The 27,958-nt window shown below is 44.6% G+C and overlaps 1 protein-coding gene across 3 annotated transcripts in view; it reads right to left on the bottom strand.

Annotated features, from left to right (window-relative positions):
* ntn2 (netrin 2) overlaps positions 1 to 27,958 on the bottom strand; it is a 69,975-nt gene that overhangs the window by 7,204 nt on the left and 34,813 nt on the right. For all 3 annotated transcript variants that reach the window (XM_039787553.1, XM_039787552.1, XM_039787551.1), the window contains exons 2-5: positions 22,737 to 24,044; positions 10,404 to 10,592; positions 4,796 to 4,945; positions 2,424 to 2,477 (exon numbers count right to left, since the gene is read on the bottom strand). In XM_039787553.1, coding sequence (XP_039643487.1) covers positions 2,424 to 2,477; positions 4,796 to 4,945; positions 10,404 to 10,592; positions 22,737 to 23,781 — 1,438 coding nt within the window. In that variant the 5' untranslated portion in view covers positions 23,782 to 24,044. The remainder of the gene's footprint in view (positions 1 to 2,423; positions 2,478 to 4,795; positions 4,946 to 10,403; positions 10,593 to 22,736; positions 24,045 to 27,958) is intronic.

The following is a 27,958-nucleotide window of genomic DNA, read 5'->3' as shown; positions in this document are numbered from 1 at the left end:
AAAAAAAGATGAGTGGAGGTGTAGATGTGGACGGGTGCAGAGGTGTACGTGTGGATGGATTTGTGTGTTGTACATTACTCACATACTTTAAATAAATAAATGTTAAAGCTTTAGTGCGTAACTTTTTTGTAATAATGAACATCTATTACATTCAAGCCATTGCCAAATGAGTTGATACAAAGCTAATTAAGATTATCAGCTCTTCAAAACTCTCTCTGTATTTCTCAGCATGGCTGTGTTTAGAAATTGGTGTCGTCCGGTGACTTTCGCGCTCAGAAACTCGAGCAAAAAAGATAATTACCTCTTCTGAAGAGCTCATCATGGTTTTTTTTTTAATCCTCCGTGTCCTCGACTACGTAGCAACTGTGTGGAGGAGGGGTGGGGGTAAAGCGCAATCACGGAAGGCTTGGGTCATGTGGATGCACAGATAGAATTGTAGTCATTACCTTTCCATTCCTCATGTGGGAGACAGAAACTACGCACTATAGCTTTAAATATCATAGCTTGCTTAAGGTCTTTTTCATTAAAAGTGAGCGTGTGGTTTCATGTGCAGATCATTATCAAGTAAGTGTGCATACAACTGTGACAGGCATGCATTTGTATGAGATGCGCATGGATTTCATTAGATCTCCGCCATTGTGTGCGGTATACAGTGGCTGGCCTAAAGGTATCAGTGGTGAAACGCTGGCTGGGAGACAGTGTGTGTTTTCCCATGAATGAAGAGTCGTTTACTGCTGGCTGTTCACCTGGAAAAGCTCTCGTTGAATCGCCCACTGACCCAGAAGATCGGCCCACTGAAAACACTCACAATTGGCTCCGGGTGCTTTGATGCCCTCGTTCCCTTTAGCCCCTCTCACTGTGCCATGACAAGGACAAATTGCACCCACCGCCCCTTACACAAAAAACGTTTTAGGGGCCTTGGGTTTCTGATGGTGAAGCTCGTTCTTTAGTTTAGGAAGGAGAAGGATGGGGGAAATGCTCTGGTGTGTTTGGAAGAGCCTGAGGTGAATTGGCGATCAACAACTTTTGTGTTCTGAGACCCCGTAACATTTTCCCAGGGAAGTTGTAAACACAAGAAAGGGCAGGACTGTGCATTTTTTTGTTTGTTTTTCCAGAAAGGCTCAAAGGCCCGAGTAATGAGAGGAAACAGAATGAGAATGAAAAGAAGCTGCAAACGTGAGAAATGTATTATTATTTATATACGTATACATAAACATACCTTTAAAGTAATACTTACACAGATTTTTTGAGATTTGAAAGAGATGATAAATATTGCTTTTATGTCTGTGCGGTATATATGCAGCTGGAGCCAGCGCCCGCTTAGCTTAGCTTAGCAGCTAGGCTGGTTCTGTCAAAGGTAACCAAATCTGGTATATCTCCTTTGTTTAATCTGTAAAACAACAATTTGTGGTTTTACGGGGGTTCATGTAATGGATACATTCTTGCATTATTTCTGTTTCCAGTCTTTGTGCTAAGCTAATTTAGTTTAGCCAATTTACAATATATCGCACAAACATGACAGTATATCTTCTCATTTAATGTTAAGAAAGCAAATAAACTTATTTCCCAAAATGTCAAACTATTCCTTTAATGCAAGCCAATATATTCATTCTATACCATTCGATTTGAAAGGAGGTTTTTTCTATAGTTACTGTATACAATGTTCATCGGCTGTGTGACCAAGTTTGGCCTTCAGTTTCAATATTTTCTTGTGAAATGAAGTCATAATCAGACATCTTTAACCCTATAACTCAAACCTTAAACTGTATTTGAAATGTAAGAAGTCCATAAGTCAAAAGTGAGCTTTCTGACTAAATGAAAGGATAGAAAAACACTAAAATGATGTGATTTGAATGGTATATATAGTCTGAGTCTGAGTGATGATATGTGTTATAAACCCACTAATGAATCAACATTTCCAAATCAACACCACTATTCAAATCAAACAGCCACAGAATGAAAAATAAGGGCAGGGTGTAATTGACCGGAGCATAAATTGGACAGTCAGAGGGAGAGACTGAACAAATTTCCCCCCAGCCACTTGCCAACCCTCTTTTCACGCCTCAAAACTCTCCCTTCCACTATATCTCCCAGATAAACTTTAACTAATCACCTCTGCTGCCTATCTGCCGGCCTTGGCTTTAAGCTGCAGCTATATTTCGAGCACAGCGAGGCTCCACTAACTTGAGGTTAGCGGTTGGAGGAAACCGTGCCAAGGACACAGGTTTTTTAAGACAATGGAACAATTCTGCAGGTCCCAGTGCACTCGTTCTCTTTGCCGAACTTCAAAAGAGGGGCCCCACCCTTCATTAATATTTATTCCACACCTTAAAACTCAAGTCCAGAAATATTAAAAAATATGTTTTTGTTCCTCTCATAAAGCAGTGGTGCTTATGGGCGAGGTGCAGAGAGTGAATACTAACCTGCTGGTTCCTCTGTGCTGCTCACCACAGCTGTGGGGTTGACCACTGGGATTTCTGAAACACACACAAGAAATACAAAGTTATTTCCCTGCTTAAATGTAAATCCATGCCTTTCAAGTATGGTCTAAGTGATTTGGCTTAATTCTGGCTAACCGTGCATGTGTGGTCAATATAATAAAGTACAGTATGTCTGAAATCATTAAAACTTATTCCAAATAGTTGGTATAGGGAGGTTTTGTGGATATATAAACACACTTACTACAAAATAAACAGGGTAAGCTTAGCATTGAGGAGAAGTATATTTGCTCACCATAGACAATAAGAGAGAATACCAGGGTAGTTGTACAGTGGGTTTGGATTGTGACATATGTCAACTATACACATGAAAACCCATGGGGCATTGAAGACAGACATGCTAGATAAAAACTGACAGACTGACAGAGATACTTATTGGTGGTGAGAGGGAAGACAGGCTTAAATAAACCATGCATTCCACGGACTAATGTGGTGATTTCACTGTCATTTTTAAGGAATACATTGAAAGATCCTGAGACAGTGGAAGTGGAAGAAATAATGGAGGTCAGAGTACCAGATTTAAGCTTTGAGCCACACTCAGTAGACGCACCACAAATTCACCCAGTAATCCAGTTTAGAGAAGTCAGTCCATTCAAAGTCGGCACACTTGATACATCTGAGAGAAAAGTTCTTTGAGGCAAACTGATTGAAATGGAAAGGTGGCTGCTCTAGATTAATCTCGTCCTCCCCTAACAGATGCTGGGTTAACACTGCTATGTAATCTCCATGCGAGCATGTATAGACAGATGGACAGATGGCAAGGGGGCAATTTTGGTTGGATCGTCTTGAGACAGATGCAGCCCTCCCTCGCTGTGCCCGCTGGCTACACTAAAAAGTGCCTCGTGGAATTCCTCCAGGACTTCTCTTCTAATCGTATGCAACTTCCCAATACAAATGCTAATGCTAACGACGGGCCCACTGCTTTTACCGTAAACAGAGTTACTGGAACGCCGGCTTAGCACCCACCCAGAGGATCTGCTTTTGATTGGATTTGGAGGTTGAGGGTTTGAACCAAGCGAGTGGGAGTGTGTGGGAGGGGGGGTTGTTGGAAAGCTGTTTTGAGGGAAAAGCAGCAGTTGTCTCGCTGAAATTATGGACACCCCGCCAACAAAAACAAATAAGGGCACGGAGCTTTGTGACGGCAGGCGCAGCTGCTAGAAGCCAATTTGAGTCTGTGTGCCCTCATGGCCACATCATGTGAAGACAGACATATGATAAAAGGATCATTCAGATGAGGGTTGCTGCCATCATACTAATTGGCTGCTTAATGGGCTTGTCTTCTGTCTTGGGGTCCGGGAGCCTCAATAGGAGGTAAGATGCCCACCACAAAGCCATATTGACACACACGGTTGTCATTAATGCTATTCGTAATGGATCCAAATGTGCGCCCGTTACTTAAACGCACATACACAATTCTTCTTGTTCTCACTTGGATGGTTCAGTGGCGCTCAAATGAGTGGGGTCTGCCATCCATGACCACAGTTGTTTTCTCCTTCTCGCCCATCCGCCATCTGCTCCGGAGCTGCATGTGAGAGAAACAACACGGCACCATGTGGCACAGTGTGGCGGAGCTCGGTACGGCACTGGGCGGCACGGTTTGCTTTTGGTGGAGGTTGTCTTTGTGAGTGTGTGCCCGCACCTGGCTTACAGTGTTGGTGGAAAGTTTCTCTCTATTACACGCGCCTGCATGTGTCGGGCCACTAGTGAAATTCATAACCCACACGCATGCATACACATTTTGTCACAGGAAATTAAAAACCTGATGTAGTCGACATGCAAACTACAGCAACAAGAGTACACATACACACCCACTATACATCGTTGACAGCAAGTGGAACAACAATAACCAAGTCTTGAGTTCTCACACTACCAGCTAGCCTGACTTTACATCTGGGCCCTTGTTTGCACACGTTTGAGCTGTCCTCTATGAAATTATCATTGCATTTTCAGTGGCCGTGCAAACCCACAGAACACATGTACTGTATATATGCAGTGCAGAGATCGGGTTGGGTGTGCCTGTCAGAAGGCCAGAATGACTTTAGGCAACAGGGAAGGAAGTGTGCTTTCAATTATGCTCTGTAATCTTACCGGTTTGAGTATGTGTTGGTTTTAGCGTAGGTCACTACTCTATTGTAACTATGTATTATGCCTTTTGTTTTATTATGTTCTTCACAATGGAGCTTGTCGGTGTTTTGCAGTTTTACGCAGTGACTCACTGCCAAGATGATTAAATGACCAAGCTGAAGACAGTGTCATATGCAGTGACTAGTAGTTGTGTGTGCATGTGAGTCACTCACTGATGCAGGGGGCCACGGGTGAGCGACTCTGCTGGTAGCCCTTGGCGCAGCGGTTGCAGGTGATGCCGGTGACGCCGTCCTTGCAGGGGCACTGGCCTGTGGTCTGGTTGCACGTCTTGCCTGCTGCGCCCACAGGGTGGCAGTCACAGGCTGGGGGGTGGGGGTCGGGGACAGAGATAGGTGTGAAGGGATGAGGGAGGGTTGTTTAAAAGAAAAGGGAGAGACAAAATATATTACATGTTGATTCGTTAAACAAAATGACACTCAGAAGATACTGTGCTTACTCCTTAGATTTGGATTCCTGTCTGTTTCTGTTTCTGTGCGTGTTCCCTGAACTTCCAGAAGGAGACACACTGTGCATGTGTATCTGTTTGTGTGAACGAGAGAAATAGAGAAAGAACTCATGTGTGATAGTTGAAGACAGTAGTAGTGGGATTGGGTAATGCATTTAGAGCAGGGGTCTTTAACGCTTTTAGGCCAAGGACCCCTAACCTGAAAGAAAGACGCAAAGGGACCCCCTACTACATATATTGTATAAAATTGAGTTGCATAATAAACTGGGCCTAGCCTATGTGTAGGGTGGCCTAAAGGCTTTACACATACATTTTATGGTGCCCTACAATACTAAGCTAGTCTTTACATATTTATCTTTGTTTATAATATGTTTGATTCATGTTAATGTATATTCAGACATATTTTAAGTTTGGGGGAAAAGACATTTCAAAAAAGTATTAAAACAACTATTTGGCACCCCCCTGCAGTGACTCTGAGGACCCCCCCTAGGGACTGTTCTGATCTCTGATTTAGAGCATGACTGTCAGGAGACCCAGAAAGGCACACTGAGCCCTCCTCTCTCCTCTCTGCTTGTTTCCGCTCTCCTCACTGCTGTGTGCAGTCCGGTGCCTGCCTGGTGACACGCTCCGCTGTTTCATCACTTCCCAAAAGTTCAGTCGATGCCCGGCAAACGCCAACAGCAACAAGCAATGCGCCGGTCGCCACGCTTTGGCGAGGCCTTTATGACTTTTGCTGGTTCTAGGCAATTTATTCAAGCCCCCTTAAACAACGTGAGGCTTTCTTTTTTTTTTTTTGGTTTAAAGAGCTGTTAAATACAAGAGCTGGCGTTGTTGGTCCGAAGCCTTCTGAGAGAGCTTTACAAGGTGTCAGAGGCGATGACAGGGAGAGGGAGAAGCAACATATCGGAGAGTGAGAAGTAAAGTGGAGGTTTGGAGAGAAACAGAGAGAGAGCGTGTCAGTGTAGTCCAAACAGAGCCTCTGGTGTGCTCAACAGCATAAACAACAGTGAATCTAACCAAACTGCGGCTACTCAGGCTCCACTAAATAAACAGACATTTGTTCTTTCAGTAATAAACGCATACTTAACATTTCACGGCAATCGAGCCATACAAACACATCGGTGACATTTCAAAACAAATGGAAGACTTTTATATCTTCTTGAGCAGTCTTCGGGGGTGTGACAGATCGGTTTCTGAACAAAACAAGTCAGAATACAGAGCAGTATCCTTTTGTATCTTTTTTACCTATATGCTGCCAAAATACAACAAACAATGAAATGCAAGGTGAACATTCTGCCTTTTCCCCTTATTTTTAATGTAATTCTTTGGAAAACAGGCGCAGGCTAGTGGAAAATGCCTAAAGAGAGTGTCTCGGCTGTAATTCGATAGCTGTAATTGTCCAAGCTTATCACGAAAAAGACAAGAAAGGCCAACATTACACTTTGGGGAAAAACCCTGTAACCCAACAGTTTGTTACAGGGCTTGCCAGAGGAAGGCAGCTGCTAACATGCCACAGTTTCTTCCCACCACTTGACGGAACCGTGAATGTTTTTATTTGCACCGAACATTTTTTAGCTGCAACAACAGAGGCGAGCCTGAGGACCCTACCACCTGTTGACTGGGCAAAGGGAGGGTTTAAATGGCTGAAACTGACCCAAGAGTGATCGTGTGTGTGTGTGTGTGTGTGTGTGTGTGTGTGTGTGTGTGTCTGGCGGCTTGGTGGGGAGGGATTAACTGCAGCTCAGATCTTCAGAAACATGTTTGCCTTTTTTCCGGCAAGGCCAACCGGTCCATAGGTGTCAAAGTGGCTGCACTCTGTTTGAAGCTGTGCACAGAGACGTAAATCTGATGCTTCAGCGTCCGTGTAAAATCCCCACCATTTGAAATACGCAGTCCCCCTATATCCTCACTTCCATACCCAGCCTCATCAGTCAGAGCCAGAGCTCCTGCCACTGTTACCAGGTACTACAGTGTATTTGAGAATCTGTCATACCTGGAGTTTGGGCCCTCCTTCTTTCCTGTGAAATGATTTGTCCCCCCCCCTGTTATTTGATCAGTCTGATACAAGTCTGGAGTTGGTCTGTCATGCCTGCCGAGACATGTAGCCGTTGTTTCCCGGCTGATCACTGAACAGCACAAGCTATCAAGTCAATCCGGTCAGTAAGAACAAGATTTGAGTAATGTTAGACGCTCTCGCTTCCCCATCTAAACAATCAGAGGCTGTTAAGACATCAGAGTTTACTGTCAGAGTCCGCAATGTTCAGTAAACAACCAGCAACTGCCAGATCTGAACGAGCTGTAAGAGGCAGGATGGGTGGGGGGGTGGGGGGTGGGGGTTTCAGTCTCCACCCCCAGCTCTTCTCCTTGAACTGCTTTTCTAAAGTTTTATGTGTAGGGGCTCGGGCCAGTTAAGAAGCAGTAAAAACGTCCTCAGAGGTTGATGACTTTTCAAGCCTTTTGCGACTGCAGACGTACCGCGTTGGGATTTGTAGTCCTTTGACAGGCTCAGTTTAACTGATTCGTGTTGTGCATGTGTGCATGCATATGGGATAAAGTACTTGCAAGGACTGCTCTTTGTCTGCAGTTATTGGCAGTATCCACATTTGGAAAGGGTGGTTTTATTAATGCCTTTGGTTGGAAAGAGGTTTTGTATGTCAGTTAATTGTGAAAATAAATAAAAGGGATACATTATGCACAAACTTTTAAATCATGCACAATTAATTTTTTAAAAGATATTAGCATTATTTTTGCATTTAGGGTAATAACGGTGTAATAATGTTGAAGGACACACTCTCAGCGACATCTGGGATTAAAATGTTGTTGCGGAGCGCAGTCACGGAAGGCTTGTTTCATGTGATCATGTGGATGCACTAACAGTTTTGTTGTCATTACTTAGAATTCCTCATGGGGGTGGCAGAAACTCCACAATATAGCTTTAATGTTAGATAATTGGTGTTATTCAACCTCAAGGATCATATGTTTATGCTGCTATAGGCCACATACTTTAATACAAACCTAAAATTACCCTTAGAATTAGGTTGCGTAATGCTTTTTCAGTCTTTCAGCAAAGATCCTCATGCCCTGCTTCAGAAAGATATTTGAGACATACGGCCAATGTGGTTTATGTTGGCCGGTGTTGCTTCACATGGACCATGGCCTCATTTTTGATGCCTTTTATCAATGTTCCTTGTGGTCAACGGATACCAGCTGTACGGCTTGGATTCACATAAAAAACCTTGATTTTGAAGAGCTCATATAGTGCAGCCAGGCCATGTGGTGATTGCCATGTTTCTTTCATTTTGCTGACTGTTTTAATGCTTGTGACACTTTAAAGGGCTCGTGGAGAGGCTGGTGCCTGGGCATTTGAACTGGAGCTCTGCAGTTTTGTGTACGTGGGAGGTAAGTGGTGGTGGTGGTGGTGATGGAGGCAGGGGAGAGGTGTTTACTCCTCCTCATACACTCCACAGATTGTGTATAGACACCCATCTACAGAGCTCATTAGAAACAGACATGGCCTGTTTGTCCTCTCAGAGCCTGCACGGCCCCCAGCCCTCCCCACTCCGGTCTCGCCTTTAGAAAACACCTGTATTTTATTGTTGTAACTCCATTTCAGACGTGACCCCCATTCAGCCATACCGCACCTCTGACCTCTATCTTGATCCCGACACATGGAGAGCAAAAAACGCAGAGCTGAAAAATAAAATCAGGGAAGCCGTGAGACGTGGTGAGAGAAATTGGGCAGGAAGAGGAGTTGGTGGTTATAAACAACCATGGGAGATGGAGAAGATGGAGATAAAAAATAAATAAAATAGTGAGCAAGGGCTGAGGCAAAAGAAAATGACGGCTCCTAGAAGGCTGTGGAATTGCTCTGATCAATCATGGAGCCAGACGCTCAGCAGAGGCTTTTTTCAGACGTTAACTTTCATTTCCGTCACATCTGGGGCTTTTGTGAGGGAGGGAGATAAACTGTTTACCACCTGATCATAAGGCTTTGATAAGAACAAATTGCAGTGTTAGGAAGGGCTTGCGTGTGTGTGAGAGAATCACACACTCAGGTAATGCAGGAAATGGAAGATGAGGGGACAATTCTCACACAGAGACGCACATCTCAGGACTGATCTCCTGTCAGGACTGAGGCAGATCTCTTTCTGTCAGTGCTTTGGTGCAGCAACAGGTCAAATGACTTCAGTTTTAAGGTATGTGGCTAAGTCACTGTGGAGTTTTTGCCATTATATGATGAATGGTTCGACCTCTCAGCTCAACTAACACGGGCAAGAGTGGCCTGATATTGTGCCATTTCTAACCTCTTGGTGTTTGGTTACAGCTTGGGTCGGCTGCAGAAGGAAAACTGAGCGGAAGCCAGTGGGAGACTTTTGCCATGAAATTTCAACCAAAGGATCTTCACGGCTATGAGCGTTGGCAGCTCTCGCTAATGCTGTTTTTTTATTATCTGGAAGTGATTATTTACCTTCATCGGGATAAACAGGATAAAAAGCACTTTCTCTCTGCTATTGATTTGAATATTTCCCTGAGCAATAAGTACAGGAAACTGGTGTTATTTTTGCAACAAGTCCAGCAAGAGAAGATAAATGTTTTCAGCATAATATCAGTCTGAGAAATATTCACTGCAAATGTGAAATAATAAAGGGGTAAAATATATATTTTTCCACGAGAAATGCCTTGGTCAAGTGATTATATTATGTGGTGTGTCTGGTATGGGGAAACATTTGGTGGGACGGCCTGAAAAGCATGGGACATAGTATCAATCCGTTTCTCTCTGCTATGGCATGGCAACTCATGCATGACATGCTGATATTTTGTATTAAAAGTTACAATTGTGTGTGTGTGTGTTTCCAATCATAACTTTTTTACAAACACGATTACACAAGCATTAGCAGGGTTAGAACGTCTCAATCAGCTCTGGTTTGAACATTTTGTAAACACTTGGCACAGAATATAGCCAAATGAAAAGTCAAACTGAGCTTAAAGTAATACTCCGTGACATATTCATATAAATACAATTTTTTGCTTCTCTATTACTGAGTGATATAACACACAAGTGATCCTTGTTCACAAAAACTTTTCCATTAGTTGTTGTTCTTTTTCAGAAAAATGATTGTATTTCATGTTTCTGGCAGCAGAAGAAGAACTGGGTATTTAGTGCTGCATGAGCACCACTGTGTTTAAATAGAAATGAGACTATCAAACATTATCAACAGAAAATGGAAGGAAAAATAGATCAGAGTTGCTGCTTGACTGACAAGTGAAGTGTAAAAAACAGTACAAGCAATTAGCACCACAGAAAATCCTTTTACCTTTGCAGGCTCGTCGGTGAGTGATGGGTCTGGCCATGTCTCTGTAAAAGCCCTCCTTGCAGTAGTGGCAGTGGCGGCCTGCGGTGTTGTGGCGGCAGTTCATGCAGACTCCTCCGCTCTTCCTCCCCGACAGCTTATATAACTCCATGTTGAATCGACAGCGGCGGGCGTGGAGGTTGCAGTTGCACGCTGCAGAGAGGAAAAGGAAAGTTGTCAGTAAATGTAAAAGTATCTTCACAGTATTTATCCTTATATATCTAGATAGATAGATAGATAGATTTTCCAAAGAAGCCGTACATAGTGAGTAGTTAATAATCTACACTGCGGCTGGCTGTGTGCTTGGCTGCTATTCCAGAACTCATCAATCAAAAGTGATATTTGCAGAGCTCATTTTCTCCATTTCATAATTAATGAATTTGGCTTCTCTCAGCCCATTAGCTATTAATCACTGGAAAGAGAGACATTCATTTCATGAATCACTGATGAGTAAGGACTTCTAAGATCTATTAAAAGCGAGAGCAATTCAGATAAAGGAATGGACTCGAGCTAGCTGTCTTCTAAATGAGGCGAGCCGCAATATATGGGACATGTGAAGCGAGGTTATATCTCTTCCCATTCCCTCCCAGATGTCTTTAAGTCTCTTCGCCTCACCGGTCTTTCCATCGATTCCGCCATAGACTGCATTTAGCAGCTCTGACATTATTCATAATATCCTCTGTTCACTCTCTACATGTGGGGTTTGCATTTGAGAAGCCTAATGAGAAACCTGCCCTTCGTGTTTGTGTAACAGAGTTTGATCCAGACCCTCTGCTGGTTAAATAAGAGTCAGACCTGGGACCTGAAGACTTGGCCGTGGCTTCAAAGACGAATGCTGCAGAGCTAAGCTCCGGTTCAAAGTTATCCGCAGCTGAATTAGAAAAGGGGTAAACAACAGCGGAGCTGTTTGACCAAAAATGTCAACAGTTATGGCCAAAACAGGATTATTAGGGCATCACAACAGAAGGTGATATTAATTATTCTGGTGGGAGTGTGCTTAAGAAAAATGCCATAACAATATAAAACAATGGGGAATAAGTAAAGACAGACTGGCTGAGGGGCTTTTATGTGTGTGTGGCTTTGTGTGCAATACAGTGACTGATGAGTAGGCAGTTATAGAAATATAGGTACTTTCATTAGTCAGAAAAGGTAACACAAATATTTATTTAATTTTAAAGTTTCTTTCCTCGTCATCACTAGATGACACATGCACTGCTGTTGCAGCCAAGGTCACTGATGCACTGAGCTCAATGATCCGTATAATGTTAGATGAGCTCCCTGCAGTTGATCAAAAATGACTGCTAATGATACTCGTGGCTCTCTCGCGGGAGGAGAATGACTTGATAAATATGTCAAGTAACATGCAGGCAGTGAAGGACATTGTAATGTCCGTCCACACTGAAAGGGGAAGCCTGGCACCAGGTTGGGAGAGAGGCCCAGTTTTCCCTGGTTGTAGACCTTGGAAAATAACGGGGGGAGCAGAGCACATTCCCAGACTGTTTCCCAATTCCATCTGGTTATTACACGGCCTAATTTGTATGGAATTCTACAGTTAATTAAATACGGTTTTCATGTATGGATCCATATCGAGGCAGCGCTGCTGGATGTTTTGGTGTGCTCTCATGATCTGGAAAGCCCAAAATGAGGATTGACCTTTGACCCTGGGGAATTGTCCAAAGGAGATATGTTGGATACTAAGGGAAGTTTGCACATTGCACAAAGCGTTTTACCTTAAGTAATTTTGTCTGTTTTTTACCCGACAGAAATCTAGTGTGTGTGCATGTGAACAACTGAACAGCCTGTCCGACTCCTTCTGAAGGGACTGTGACAAAGAACACACCAGCTCCAGTGAGTGTCTGGGGCTGCTGGGGGGGGCGTAAGAGTGAGGTGGGGGGTGGGACTGTGATTATGATCAAGCGTCTCAAACACACACACAGCTGTGAGCACTTGTGTCCATTAACACCTTGTAGCAGAACATGAAAGCGATGGATCACGTTTTCTCCCCGGCTGAAGTAACGACGGTACCTCTTATGGAATCTTCTCGATTCGCTGCTGTGCAACAAGATCGGCCAACAAAGTCTGGAGTAGGGAGAGAATATGTTCAAGTGTAGAGAATGTAAAGAAAGCTCCAGAATTTAACCTTTAAATGATTTAGCATGTGTAGCAGTGATGGCTTTAACGACCTGGCCTTTTTTTGTGACAGAGAATGAGGGGATTAGTGTCCGGCAGAAATAGTTTAGTTTTTGACTCTAACCTTGAGAATAAAGCATGAAGGATGTGATTGACGGAGAAAAATAAATAAGCCAAAATCACAATCAAGTAGGTGTTTGTATGTGTACCTGTGTGTGTGTGTGTGTGTGTGTGTGTGTGTGTGTGTGTTCTATGGTGTACATGCTGTGTGCAGTTAACTTCAGCTCGGAGCTGCAGCTGCCCAAAGATCCTGGAATGTTTATGGGTTTGTTTTGAAGTGCTTGTGCACGCACACACACACACACACACACACACACACACACACACACACACACACACACACACACACACACACACACACACACACACACACACACACACACACACACACACACACACCACCTTCCTCCCCCAACCTGCAGCAACCCCCCCCCCCACCACCACCACCACCCAAATTAGGCTCAGCGGGGATAACTGAACACTGTTGAAGGCCATTTTTCAATTCATTAACACATCAAAGCCTCACTAGTGCTCTGCAAAAAACACTCACTGATTCTTATCTATTGGAGGAGAAAAAACAGACATGTCAGCGCATAGAGGAGTTCTGCAGCAAAGAAACTGTGATCCTCCAGTGAGCGTGGCTCCTTTATGGGTCAGTGTCCAATTCAAGGATGCATAAATGTGGTTCCTTGTGTTGTCGTGGAAATCAAACAACAAACACAAGCTACGGGCTTGGCAAACAGAGGGATGCTGCAACAAAAATAAAGGAGGGGATGGAGACAGGGCAGCAAGAAACCCCTAGGAAAATATTAGAGTAAAGAATAGTTTCACCACTTTGTCATCAAAATGAAGAGCGCCAAATGATATTTTTTGTGGAATAACTGTTCTTCCTCTTCACAGTTTGCACACATCTCAGCTTGTGATCTAGGTGGTGCTTACTTCTTTAAGCACAGGTAAAATGAGCAAACATTTCAGTTAAGGTAGACTGACAGAAGAACAAACCACTGTTTTATTTCAGCTTTTATAACAGGTGCCTCAACACGTAAATGTGTTCTGAACAAGCTCACAGACGGGTCTGTCATGTGTGCTATGACAAATTGGCCCGTAAAGACTGCGCTCAACAAATAAAATGCAAGTGTGTTTGTGTGGAGTGCACCACCTCTCTGTCCCCCTCCATATGTCAGGGATAAATCAAACCTCATTTTTCCTTCAGCTCCACCAAAGCCAAGCCGGTAAGCACAGCCAATTGATTTTGGATGCCTGTGCAAAACCTAAATCCCATGGCTAAAATTGGTCCTTGAAAATTGGAGGGCCGCTCTCCCACCACCACCTCTCCCCTCTTGGCCCAGGCCGCAGTCCAGACCTGCTGCAGACCCCCTTGGGTGCCCTATCCGCCTGGCCAAGCAGGCTCTGCTATATGGGCTCCTGCCATCATGTGTGTGTGTGTTTGGGCTGAGTTCCGCCTGGCTGATCCAGCCACCTGCTCAGGGCACCGGGGGGAACACCCGGTTAATTAGCTCCTCATTAGAGCCAAGGCAGTGTACAGTGTGGACACACACACACACACACACACACACACACACACACACACACACACACACACACTACAGACACTGCTTCAAGCAGTAGTAACTGCTCACAGAATGACATGGATCAAGTGACAAAAGATGCAAAAAAAGTCAGAAGTGAGACTTGAACAGCTGTAAACACCGCTGGGTCTGTAGGCTCTAACAAGCTGTGGACAACAAGCTGAGACAAAGATTTAAGAACTCCGAGCTGAGGACTAACAGGAAACTACAACTCCTGCAGTCCTACAAGCATTACGTCGACCGTGCTATGATGTACGCAGGAGCTTCTACCTCTTCGCACCAAAGCCACTTCAACCAAAACCAATTGCTCTTTCCTTTTCTTCCACACAGACATATCTTTCACTTCTAGCTTTGACACCACGTCTCAGCCCTCCCCTCCCTTTACTGGTTTCTGCGGTTAGCCTCACGCCGTGGGCTTAAGAGCCGGCTCTTGGGAGCCTTTTTGAACTGAGAGTCCCCTTAATTCCTCTCCTATCCCTCCCGTAAGCCTCCCTCCCTCTCTCCTCTTGCTTTCATAAGACCCCATCTTAAATACTCTCACTAGTTGCCTCTCCCTCCTTTTGCCTTCCCTAACCCTTTCACTTGTCCATCCCTTCCTCCATCTCCCCTTTCTCTCTCTGGATGGCATCAGGCAGGGGAAGATTTTAACGAGATTAGGCTGGAGGGTTGCCATGTTGGGGGGCCTGGTGTCAGTGGAGAGTTGAGTCCTTAGCTCTGTTCCCTCTTTCTGGTCCACTTCACTTCCCCCCATCTAAACATTGTTATCTGTGTCCTGTCTATGCCTTCACTCTCTGTCTGTCTCGGTTGCTCTTTTTTTTTTCCCACAGGCAACATCCTGCAGTCCTGAGCGCACAGGCAGAAGTAGACGACTGTGCAATCAAATTATAATAGCGAATCAGTAAAAATGAGGTAAAAACAGATGTACTTTTGCCATGACTCTTGGCAAACACAATCATGAGGTCCATTCTGCGGGATGTATGCGATGCCTGGGCTGGTTTAGAAATAGAAAGTGACAGATGGAACCTACTGTGTAGATTCACAACTGCGGCCAGAGATGACAATAGAATTGCTGAGGGAAAGCCTCATGTTTTTCTCTAACCAGGTGACGCAGGCTTGTACAGTATGTTAATGCGCAGAATGCAAAAGAGTCCTGGGTTGATGATGGGCGAACCCAGAATTAAAGGTCCCATGACATGGTACTCTTTGGATGCTTTTATATAGACCTTAGTGGTCCCCTAATATTGTATCTGAAGTCTCTTTCCCGATATTCAGCCTTGGTGCAGAATTACAGTCACTAGAGCCAGTCCCACAATGAGCTTTCCTTAGTATGTGCCATTTCTGTGCCTGTAGCTATTGAGGTGGAGAGTGGGGGTGTGGCCTTGACCAACTGCCACTTTTCTCGTTTGAAAGCCATGCTGTCTCTCTCTCATGGGTGGGCCAAATTCCCTGGGTGGGCAAAGCAGAGAAAGGGGAGGTAACCTTGCTCCTTATGACCTCATAAGGACCTCCTTATGACATCATAAGGAGCAAGATTCCAGATCGGCCCATCTGAGCTTTCATTTTCTCAAAGGCAGAGCAGGATACCCAGGGCTCGGTTTACACCTATCACCATTTCTAGCCACTGGGGGACCATAGGCAGACGCATATTAATGTTAAAAAACCTCATAAAGTGAAATTTTCATGCCATGGGACATTTAAGCAGTAAAATCAAAAGGTCAAACGTTAAGCTGAAGAAGAAAATATTAATATAACAAGCTGGGCTCTACAGCAACGACCACCATGTAGTTTTAAATTTGAAATGAGATTACTTTCAGTTTTAAGGGGATTTTTTAATTTATTTTTTATTTTAGTCTTCATCCAGCTGAATGGTTTGGTGAGCGTGAAAACAATGTGAATCATATGGTATGGCATCCGCAGTAAACAGATCTTAATGAACACCTATGGGAGATTTTGACCAGGCATATTAGACAGCACTCTCCACCACCATCATCAAAACACCAGATGAGGGAATATCTTCAAAAAGCATGGTGTTCAGGGACTTGGAGAAACTATTACAAGGACCACTGACACTGTTCTGGCAGCTCGTTGTGGTTCCTTTTTTATTATTTTCCTTAGATTTATGTTAAAACAAATTTATGTCGCAGGAGCTGAGATATCCTGATTTTGAATACCTAATGTGCTCAAAAAACATTGGCTCCTACAAATCCCATAACGCAACTAAATAGCATTTTTTGTTAGACCGTCCTTTGCCTGTTAAATGCCTTTAATGACATAATCATGGTCTTTTTTCAGAGCCTTAGAGGGCATTATAAAACTGTTTTCACTACCCGAGGAGTACTTTCTTGACAAGGAAACTAATCTTCATCTGTAAAAACCGGTGAAGTGCTGCTTTAAGTTGTCACACATCAGTAGATCAGTTTCATCAGTCAAAGTCAAACTTGTATTCAAACAAAGAAACTGCTTAGTTTTCTCTGTTATATTACTCCAGCCATTGTGCAGTAACAATGACGACATCTATATAATATGCATTAATGTATGAATGTATACATACAGTACATACACATGATTTCAAACACGGTGACAGTGACCCTGTGAGCCACAGTCTGACAAAACCACAGTTAAAGGGAGCTTAGCGACTATCGCACACTCATTAAAAAACAGACATGTATTTTCTCTTAACAGCCTCCGAATCTTGCTGCCACCAGCAACACCGGCTGGCAGCCAAAAAACACATATTTTCTCAGGCAAAAGAGCACAGAGGCCTGCAACAACATAACAAAAGGAGGCAAACTGTTACCAAAACACAGAGAATTCAACGAGAGAAAAACAAAAGGCTGATTTCAGCAAAAAGAGAATATATGAAATAAAAGAAGAGGTAGCAGACAGGAAAACATGCAGGCACAGAGTTAATCTTTGAAGAGTCAGTTACACAAGGAGAAAGAGGAAGAGAGTGCCGGCGGTGACGGGCACCTCAGGAGGTGATTGCTACCATCTGTGGGGGAGAGGCGATGGGGGCCTGAGAGCAGGGTGGGCACACACTGCAGCTCCACCAGTTTGCTTTGGCACAGGGATGAAATGCACGCCACATCGCACTACTAGATTACATGTGGCTCTCACACGTGCACAAATGCAAGGAGTGCACACGCACGCACGCACGCATGCATGCACACACGCACGCACGCACATACACACACGCACGCACGCACGCACATACACACACACACGCACGCACACACACACACACACACACACACACACGAAGGATCCAACATTTTAACCCGGCTGACATTAACGTTGTTATTTGACACTTTGCTGTCCTTAACATTTGTTTCACGATGTTCCCATCTTGCCAGAGAGCCTTTATGGGTGGCTTCATAGAACCAGAACAGCATCAATCCCTTGTGGGCTGGCCGAGGACCAAATTTGCAATAGTGACAGCGGGAATAAAAGCAAAGAGCAAAGCTACAGTACAAACCAATCAAACAGACCAAAACCGTGTTGCCTCAGCCAGATAAATAAGATACTCTTGCTTCAAACACACACACACACACACACACACACACACACACACACACACACACATACACACACACCACTGAAACAAAAGTCACACACCTCATGTTTGTTGGCCTCACTGTGCCGTTGCCCCTGCGTCTCACGCTAACCACCCCAGAGGCATCATTTCATAGGGCTGTTGATTTTAGAAAAACATTCCTCGGCTCTGTAATTATTTGAAAGCACAGGAGGTTTCTTTTTCAAAATCACTTTCCCCCCCAAACGCACACAAAAACATCTCTTGCTCATTTGTGTGTCGCGCTGTAAGTAATTGAAGTGTCGGTTCCTTGTTAGCCTGTAGCGACAGGCGGCGGAGGGGGGAGGGGGCCTTTAAGTCAATTAGCGAAAGTAGGAACATGGCACATACATGAAGTAATATCAAGGCAGCTCTGGCTTTTTTCATCTTTAACCGTCTATATTCGGCATCTCACTGAAATGCATTTGATGTTGCCCTCTAGGGACAGACAGCTAAATTTCAGCTGACGATGGAGGACTTTTTTAGGCTGCTGTGTGTTGGATTCTCATGGTTCAATGTGGAAATTTGAAGCAAGGTTAGAGCAAACAACATTGTGTTGCAAGAACAAAAGCACACAAGTCCTGCTCCTCTCCATGGCAGGATTGAGAAAGTATGAAAATGTGGGGTTGTTCGTGTTATCCAAATCATGCAAACTCACAAACTGTGCCATGGTTTCATGTGCTGTGTGTTTAAGAATGAGGTCATTTCTCGATCACTTGGCCTAAAAAGTGTCTTGATGAATCTGCTCTGTGACTGGAACATGGGCCTGACCTCTGCTTGCCCTCGCTAGAAGATGTGGAGGGGAAAATGGTGTGAAAGGACGGAGGCCTATTTTGAAATTCTAATCGGCATCAAAAAACCATCTGCCCCTTGTCGGTGAGGGAAATAAAAATGAGTTTGTGCTTCTGTGGTCTTCAAAGTTTCCACAGCTCTATACATATCTGAGGGCTTATTCTGAGCCCTGTTCCTGAGCATGTGTTCCTGGCTGGCCTCTTCTCTGAAAAACACACACACACACACACACACACACACACACACACACACACACACACACACACACACACACACACACACACACACACACACACACACACACACACACACACCCACCCACCCACCCACCCCTCTGCTGGATCCATACTGCTCTCCCTAAGAAACCCATGTGTCAAATTCCCCGCTAATTCCAGCTAATAGTTTCCAAAAAAATAAGAGGCTGAGCCCACAAGCCCCACAAAAGGTTTGAGCGTGGGCTCGTCACGAGGCTTGAGACTTCTGCTTCTCCTTCCTCTGCCGTAAAATTTACATTTTAATAAAGCCGCTCATTCATTAGTGTGGCAGACACGATCTACAGTAATACCATCTATTATGTAGCAGGTAAAACTTTTTTCTTCAGAGATAATAACTAATTTGTGGGAATTTCCTTCAGGTGATGACATGGACTGAAGTATAATGAGCGTACAGTAAATACTCATTTGGTTGATTGATTTAATTTGAAAGGAAACTCCTCTTCTTGTGCAAAAACAGAATACCATATCACTCATTCCCCACTGGAATATGTCAAAACTTACTATTAAAAATATTCAACACCACACCCAGACGCTGCAGCAGAGCGGGAACACCCAGCTCTGCTACCAACCGCAGATCACCTGCATTTCTGGCAAATCAGCCCAAATGGCAATTCAAACAGCCTTCACATGACCTCTGTATTTAACGCTATGAATGCATACCAGTGTGCCTGGCGCAACATTGGGAGCAGACCTGGCTTGGCTGGTCCATTAGGGATGGATGGTGTCTGGCCCTGGGCTCGTAGCGTCCCAGAGCAGTACTCTGGACTTCCTGCAGGCTGAGTCCAAAACGAGAAAAAGGAAAGGCTGGAGAATAGAACAGCTTGGTGCCGCAGCCAAACGGGGCCAAGATGGCTGCAGACGCGGCCAAGAGTAGAGAGCTCCTACACCGCCATAAATTATCATCTACTCAGGATGTCACATTGTCGTTGACTCCACAAGAGGCCTCTTCATCCTATACAGTGACTTTGGCAGACTCTATTATGGAATGATACACCGTCTCGCATGTTTAAGTCAACATAAAGTATTTACATTACGGCATCGACCATGCCAGCAGAAAAGCCAATACTCCATCACAACCAGTAACCAAATAGCTCTTATGCATCTGTTTCCTTATTCCATCCTGTGGCTTTAACTCCGGGCAGATAAATCACAGCTTTTTCCATCATGTCTCCCTCAATACAAACAGACACGCTTCTTTACGAGGCTGCCCTCTCTGACTACTAGAGCAGGGATTTGTAAACCCATGTCTCGAGGCAGGATTCATAGCGAGGGAGGCGGCAGATGGGGCGTGTGTGTGTGCATGGCTTGTGTCTGGAGACAGTATGTGAGCTTGCCAAGAGCGCAGACAGTAATCTTGGTGCGGTGCATGTCAAACATTTAGTAAGACTGGCGAACAATCAAACCAGCCTGTTAGAGACAATGTTCTAGTCGTGCCGAGTAAAGATAAAGTTAAGACTGCTACGAGTGAGAGCTAAACCTTGCAACATCTTTAAAACCATCTTAACAATAGTGTTTAAAGTGACGAAATCTGCTACCAGGCACATCATTTCTCAACGACTGACAGAGTTAGAGCTAGGGTGTGAAAAAACTATTGATTCGGCTCTACATCTGCCCACTCTGAGCTTAACCTTGTCACCACCCAGCAAAAGATCATGACCTCAGCCCAGCCCACTTAGACCCTAGCTCCAACCCAAACACCCACTGGGCCTCATGAAAGCTCTGGTGACACCTAAGGGACTCTCTTGGCTCTGTAACTTGCTACTCTTACACACTCGCCCAGGCTAAATACTTACACCTCGCTGCCACAGTGGCTCCCACTGCAGCCCGCTGCCTTTTCTGCATCACGTCAGAAAGAAAAGCAAGTGGAGGAATCAACAAGGGGCAGATGCATTTTAAGAATGGGTTTTAATACGCACTGGAGAGGCTTTTTAAAAGGCTCTCTTGCTACTTTGAGGATATGTTGGAACCAGTTCTACCGGTATAGGCTGTAAAGAGGCTTTTGGATGCGAAATTGGGGACATCTGGGACTGACGTTTTGGCGTGTCCGGATGTGTGATCAGGTATCGCGTGCAACTTGCAATAGGCTTTAACTGGGATTAGGTCATCAGAGTTGGCCAGTGCAGCCGGGCTGTTTAGTCCAGAAATTGTGGATGGAAGTGACATATCAATCCCGCTGAGAAGAGCTCTACGGGAAGCGGGTGTAACATTTCGGAAACGGGACATTTAAAAGAGGGTGTGTGCAAAAGTATAAGCGAGAAAACCCTGAGGGATTTACAGGATATTATTGTACTGTGGAAGAGGCTAGGTGTGTTTGAGTGTGCGCTTGTATCTGAGAGCTGAGTAAGTGAGGGTGTCAAGGATAGATGACAAGCCAAAGTAAGGTAGAGTTGGCACGGGAGATTTTCAGAGTACAGAGTTAGGGAACGCGGGCTCCGTTGGCCCATCTAATGCTAAAATGGCTTCGCTCCTCTGGCTCTGTCACTCTCTGTCCCCTTTAAACAGATCTGGCACTGTTCAATGCTAAATATGATCTCAGGCCAGCTCACTGGGCAATTATAACATGCTAGAAAAATATACACTGTTTTTCAATGTTCTGCTCCTGTTTTTTTTCTCCCTGGCTGTAATTTTATTTCATTATAGGGAAAGGTTAAAATGGGGACAGCGGTTGCTAATATGGTTTTATTTTCCTACGCTAACAAATTTTTATGACAAGCAAAGTTGACTTGAATTAGGTTCCACCTATGTCTATTTATACTAACAGAGAAATGCTGTAAAAAGTTACCACCAAAGAAACATCCACATATTAGAGAACGCATTCCTGTTGAAAACACATGGATAACATGGCATATGTCTAAAACCTTTGTACAGCCATGAAATTAATACATGCGCTAAATATCACATAAAAGCCTAATCCAATACAAAGGTAATCCATTTACATTAACAAAAATTGCCACAGAAATTGCTATAATTTTACTTGGCAAGCTTTCAGAGCACATCTGAATGACTTTTACAGAGCATGTCTTGAGGTAAAGGCAAACACTGCCAAATAACATTCTTGGATGACTTAGCTGTAGCGGTGTGCCAATGAGTCGAGCTGTTGTCATCCACTGTTTAGACTTGCTTGTGAAAAAGAGTTTTTTTTCATAGACAAGTCCAGAAAACATGATTTTTGTTAAAAGTAGGCCTGTTTCTCTGTACAGGAATGGGTAAATAGAAGGACCTGATGGGAAATGCAAGGAAACGGATGGGCCTCGTGTTTTGAAAGACGTTGCCAAAGTTGCGAGCTCGACCACTATGTGCTACCAGAACTCCTCACCTGTACAAACACAAACCCATCCGGTATGTTCTGGCAACACTCTTAATTACCACTGTGACAGTCAAATACAGGTCAGCATAGTTAAATCTCTCCTTTTCTGCCTCCCTCTCTCTTTCCCTGTGTGTATGTTTATAAATTCAATTTGTTGGCCTGATTTTACATTGCTGTCATTTCCTCACAGTGGGTGGCGAGAAGGTCATGACTCTATCCAACAAAGAAATAAACAACCTGTATTTAAAAAAAATGCCCATACATTCATACACTACTTGAACTAAGAATTGTACAGCTGAAGAAAGAGTGGGTTTTAACACATTACAAGGCTGCTGAATTTATGTAAAACGACTGGGTTTTGATCCAGAAGAATAAACTGTATTCATCTTCTAAGCTTCATGATTTTTTTATCATAAAACACATCAAAGTTATAAAGCCATCGTGTTAGGTATCCTCACAGAAAATCTGTTAAATGTAAGTTCTCAGAAATGGCCTGTATTGTTTGTTCCACAGCAGACTAACTGAAACATGTGAAAAGCACATAAAGAATGACAGATAGAAGGAAAGACTTACGCAGACACTCATTGGCCTCGCGGGCATTGGCCCTCTGCCACGGTCGGTCATAGTGAAAGGGCTTGCAGCGGTCACATTCAGGTCCCTCTGTGTTGTGCTTGCAGTCACACACCAGTTTGCCTTCCTTGTCTTTTAGACAGCGTGAGCCATGTCCGTTGCATTTACACCTCCCGCCCACCTGAAAGTCTCCCACTGCATAGAAATAAGTTGGCAGCGTCGATGTCACCGCCATGGGGTCGTCGTCCCTCCCCCCGCTGTTGCTTCCAGCCCCCAGCTCTCGGGGTAGCTGGGGCCGGCTGAAGACCACGCGGATGTCGGTGACAGTCACCCAGTCCTGAAGGACAGGGCTGTTGTCAAAGTCTTTGCCGGAGGGCCGTCCATCCAGAGTGCTGAAAGCAATGAGTCCTCCAGACAGCGGGTAGAGGTCAGTGTGGCCATCTGTGCATAGCGCCTCCTGTTCGTTCTGCTTGGTAATGGTTGCTTTGTTGGGCCGATTGTAAATACGCCGGCACTGTGAGGAGTAGAACTGGTAGGGCATCCAGGTCTTGCCGTAGTCCATGCTCTTGTATATGGCCAGGGACTCGGGGCGGGGGGAACAGAACTGCAGGCTGACATAGGTGATCTCAAACTTTTTACCTAGTGAAAGGGTGAGAGTCACGTTGTGTGGTGAAGTGTTCAGATTCTCTGACTGCCAGCAGGTGAGGTTGTGGGCTGAGTTGAGGTCAGTGAGGTAGGAAGCAGGGTGGGCACGGCGAGGGTCGGATGCATCACAGATTTGGCATGAGCGCACAGAAGGCCGATCATCGCCCCGCTCCACCACGCTGCAGGAACGGGACGGAGGCCGGCCACAGACGCTGGACACCATCACCTCCTTGCCGAAGGCAGCGTTAATAAACTCGGGGATACAGCGGCGGGCTGCGCCTGTGTCGTCATAGCAAGGGTCTGGAGGGGTCTGCTGCCCTGCGAAGGGATTGGCGGCACTGTGGGTGGAGGCTGAGCATGCCAGGAGGCACAGGCCCAGCAGGCACCTCCAGGGTTCCCTCATCCTGCTCAGAGGGCCTGCGTGTGTGTCTGAGTTTATGCACAGATGAGTCTTTGTGTGTGTACCCAAGAGTCTGTGTGTGTGTGTATGTGTGTGTGTGTGTGTGTGTGTGTGTGTGTATATATATATAGTATGTGAAGGTGTATGTGTCGTCGTGCAGATGTGTCTGTGTGCGACTTTCACCCTATGTGTGTATAATTGTGAGTTAATGGAAGGAGAGTGACTGAGCTCAGTGACCCTTCACTTCAGGCTGGCCAGAGCCCTTCCTGTAAGAGAGAAAAACAAACACAAAGGTCAATGTCAGACATACTTTGACCATAATAGGATATAGAAAGTGACTCTGATCTAACTACTGTATAAAAAAACAAGTCTGTGAATCTTCAAAACCAAGTTATATTTGCTTATGAGAAATTCAATTTTATCTTTTGTACTGTACAATTACAAGTGAATGTTTTCATTGACTAAAAGCCTGCCAAAGGATAAGACAGTTAGATGGGGGGCCCAAGGAGAAAGGATGTGACCATTTAAAGAGAGACATTAGTGGCTGCAAGTGACTGCATCCTGAATTTTAATGCTGGCTTCTCATTCAGTACTTCCTTTCAGGTCAAAACTGGCCAAGCCTTCTGGTCATGCTTAAGCAGCATGGCAGAAGTCACCCTATAATCTCTGGTGATGCTGCAAAGCAGTGGACCGTGTGTGACCCTGTTGGTCAAACCTCTGCTTTAAGAGTGTGTCGTGAAAAAAGGGAACTATTTTACAGTATATAGGAAGACACGGCTCTTGAGCTCTTACTGATTTTTTGCGGGAATTTGACTGGAAATCAACCGTTGCGACACTATTTGTTACACAGTGCTGACCCTAGAGAAGGCAGCATTATGTTCATTCACTGAACTAGACAATTCTACAAAAGTGAGAGCTATTTGAGGATTATACTCCGCATTAGAAGAACTGAGGCTATGAGACTCCATTCAAGCCTTCTTTAAATCTCTGGGTCAAGATAGGTACCTGGATGACATCATTCATACGCTCACAGCTAGACGAGGGGCCTCTCGGTCCCAAAGAGAGAAAGATTGAGGGGGGCAAAGGAAAGAAAAAGACAGAGAAAGAGATGTATATAGCCCGAGGATTTTCCATCCCTAATCCCCTTTTTAGTTCCCTGGGTGTCAAATCCAGAAGAGCCCCATTTCAAAACAGACAGCTGAGGGGTTGAGAAGGCACCCCAACCCTTTTTGCGAGGTATTTATTAAATTACAATGAATCACACCCACCTCCTCTTACCCTCACTCTCCCTCTTATACTACAGCATCCCTCTTCATCTTGGTAGAACAAAAGGCCGCCTCTGTATCCACTTCAGTCAAGCGGGGAAGGCAGACAGACCGATTTAAGGGGAGTCGGAAAAACAAAAGTTTCGTTCTTTTCTTATGTGAGGGGTCCAAAGCTAGCAACCCTCAAAAAAGGGACCAGTGGCCTGGTAAATAGGACCACTCTTCTGTGCTCAAGTGTTTAGACTCTTCTCAAGCACAGATTCGGTGTTAAGGAAAATAGTGTGAGGGAATTATACCAAGCAGAAAAGACAGTGAGGAACAAAATGCCACAAAGTGGAGGTACAACTGCTTCTTATGTCAATCTTAGAAACTGGTCGGCAAGTTATTTCAAATGTCTTTTCTGGCTTCTTTTCTACTTCATTTTGAACTATACTTGGGATAAAGCGATAAGTGTATAATTCCCGTCACACCGAGCTCTAAAGTTGCCTCTCCGAAAGAATTTGAAGACCTGCTGAGCATTAAAACATTCTAAATAAAAAGCCCCTGCTTTTACAATATTGAACATATGAAAAATGGATTGCAGGGAATGGGCCTGCTCATAAATGATTGGAGTAAGAGTGGGTCTTGCCAGGACAGATAAGGACATTGATCAATGACATGTGTCTGAGGACGAGGAGGTTAAAGTGGGCACGCAGGCGGGAGTTCATCAGCCAAGGCACTCCATCAAAAGGCTGGCCATGGTAAAGCTGGCGGGCCCGACACCCACTGGGGAGGGCATGGAGAGACGGCTGATAGAATTAGCAACTCATTAGCAACCGGAGGAGAGGAGCAGGGGGAAGGAAATTAGAAATTATGACAGGTGAGGGCAAAAGGAAAAAGATGGACAGAGGGAATTATTTAGACTTAGTATTTGATGTGCATGTTGTTGAGGGAGTGAGAGGAAGTTGGAAAAATAAAACAAAAACAGACAAGAAAATACTTGACAGACTTAATAGACTGAAAAAGAGGACAAACAGGCACAAGGAAAGAAGAGTTTCAGCAGATAAGAAGGGAAAGAGGGACACACAAGGGGGAGAGGAACAGTGAGCGGCACGACAGTTATAAAGCATAAGTGACTCGAGGGAGGGCGAGCGAGGACAGATATGAATGGAAGCAGTAGGAGAGAAAGGGAAAGTGACAGAGATGGAGGGAGGGAGTTGAGGGAAGGACATAAAAAATGAGAGAGGGAGAGATGGAGAGAGAAACAGAGAGCGGAGACAGATTAAGGTAGAGGTCTGCATTGGTCTGTGTCTGGACTTTGGATGACTAAATATGGTGCGGTCCGCGTGCTGCCGGCCTGCTGGGAGATTCTTCCAGGGTCTGGTGCTGTCAGGCGCGTCTGGCAGATGAGCGTGTAGGTTAAACAGAGAGAGAACAGTGACAAGGCTGTTTAATTCCACTCTGTACGCCCTCTGAAATAGATGCTAGCCTCGAAGCAAGTGTTAACGCTTCTCTGAGACACTCCAGCAACATTGTTGTGGCAAAAAAAAGCTGGTCTTTATTAAAATCGTAGTCTATATTGTTATAAAAAATGTTAAATGTGAGCCATTTCCACTAAATCTTTCTGGATCTGTAAGCTTTGCCAGGATGTCAGCGCAGTGGTGTAGCTGGCTGACCTTTAAAATAGTAAGAATCTGTTTCAGCAAAAAAATTCTTTGCTTTCAGCATTGACAGTGTGTTTAACAAGCCACAATTTCCCCTCAGTGGGGGCAGACATTGTCTTCTATTGAATGTGGTTGAAGTAGCAACAGCTGCAGGCCCATGTCTCTGTCTTTCTGAAGAAGACAATGAATACCACACTGAAGTCCTGCTGGCTGTAGCTTCATGTTCAGCGTACAGACACGAGAGTGGCATCGATCTTCTTATCCATCAGCACGAAAGCGATTAAGTCAAATGTCAAACTATTCCTCTCATAAATTGAGCGTTAATCTATGTATTAAAAGAAAATCTAGGAGTGATATCAGCCTCTAATTTGATTTTTGATTTTGGTACCCTTGTGTCTACATTCAGATCACAGATTGTGCCTTTAAAGTAGCACACAAACCTGCCATCATATAAAATGTTAAAAGACAAATTGTTCCTGTAGAAGCCATTTCCAAGTGAATGGCTGCTGGGAGTGCAATGACAATACACCACAATACATTACTGCAACATTCCTCTGTGGATAAATGGCAAGGAAAATGTACTTGAGCCGACGTGCTACAATCCCCAGTGGCTAAGCTACCGCAGTGTTAAATAATTTGCCCATTAGTATTACAGGCACAGTGTGTGAACGGATTAAAAAATATGGTGCCTTTAGAGTGGAAGCCCCCTTGCATCATAAGAAGTTGTGCCTCGGTTTTAATCAAACAGCGACAGCCCAATTAGAGAAGGTAGATAATGGAGGACAAAAGGAAGGGAAATTAGATTCAATTTACCATCCTTTAAAAAGGTGGGTGAGGAGTAGAGATAGCGACAGAGAGAGGCAGAAAGACAGGCAGAGAGAGAGAGAGAGAGAGACAGGAACAGGAACAGGAAGATGACAGAGTGTTCCGGTGGTTTAGTAACGTTTTTTCAGCTTCTCCCTGTCACTGGGAGATCATCCCATGTTGAGTTGTCTCTCTTTCAAGCGTGGGCGCCTCTGTCAGAGTTCACAGATTAGGAAAACAGAAGTCGCTGAGAGGCTTTATTTGGCTTGGGTGTGTGTGTGTGTGTGTGTGTGTGTGTGTGTGTGTGTGTGTGTGTGTGTGTGTGTGTGTGTGTGTGTGTGTGTGTGTGTGTGGGAGGGGTGGGGGGGGGGGGCACCGTGGGAGGTGAGGACAGGAGAGGGACAGCTGAGCCACTTCGTATCCCAAGTGGGAGCCTTTCCCGCTGCTCTAGAGAGTTGCCGTGGTGGC

This window comes from Perca fluviatilis, chromosome 21 (genome assembly GCF_010015445.1).
Source record: "Perca fluviatilis chromosome 21, GENO_Pfluv_1.0, whole genome shotgun sequence".
NCBI classification, from domain to species: Eukaryota; Metazoa; Chordata; class Actinopteri; order Perciformes; family Percidae; genus Perca; species Perca fluviatilis.
This window is presented reverse-complemented; position numbering and strand designations above follow the sequence as displayed.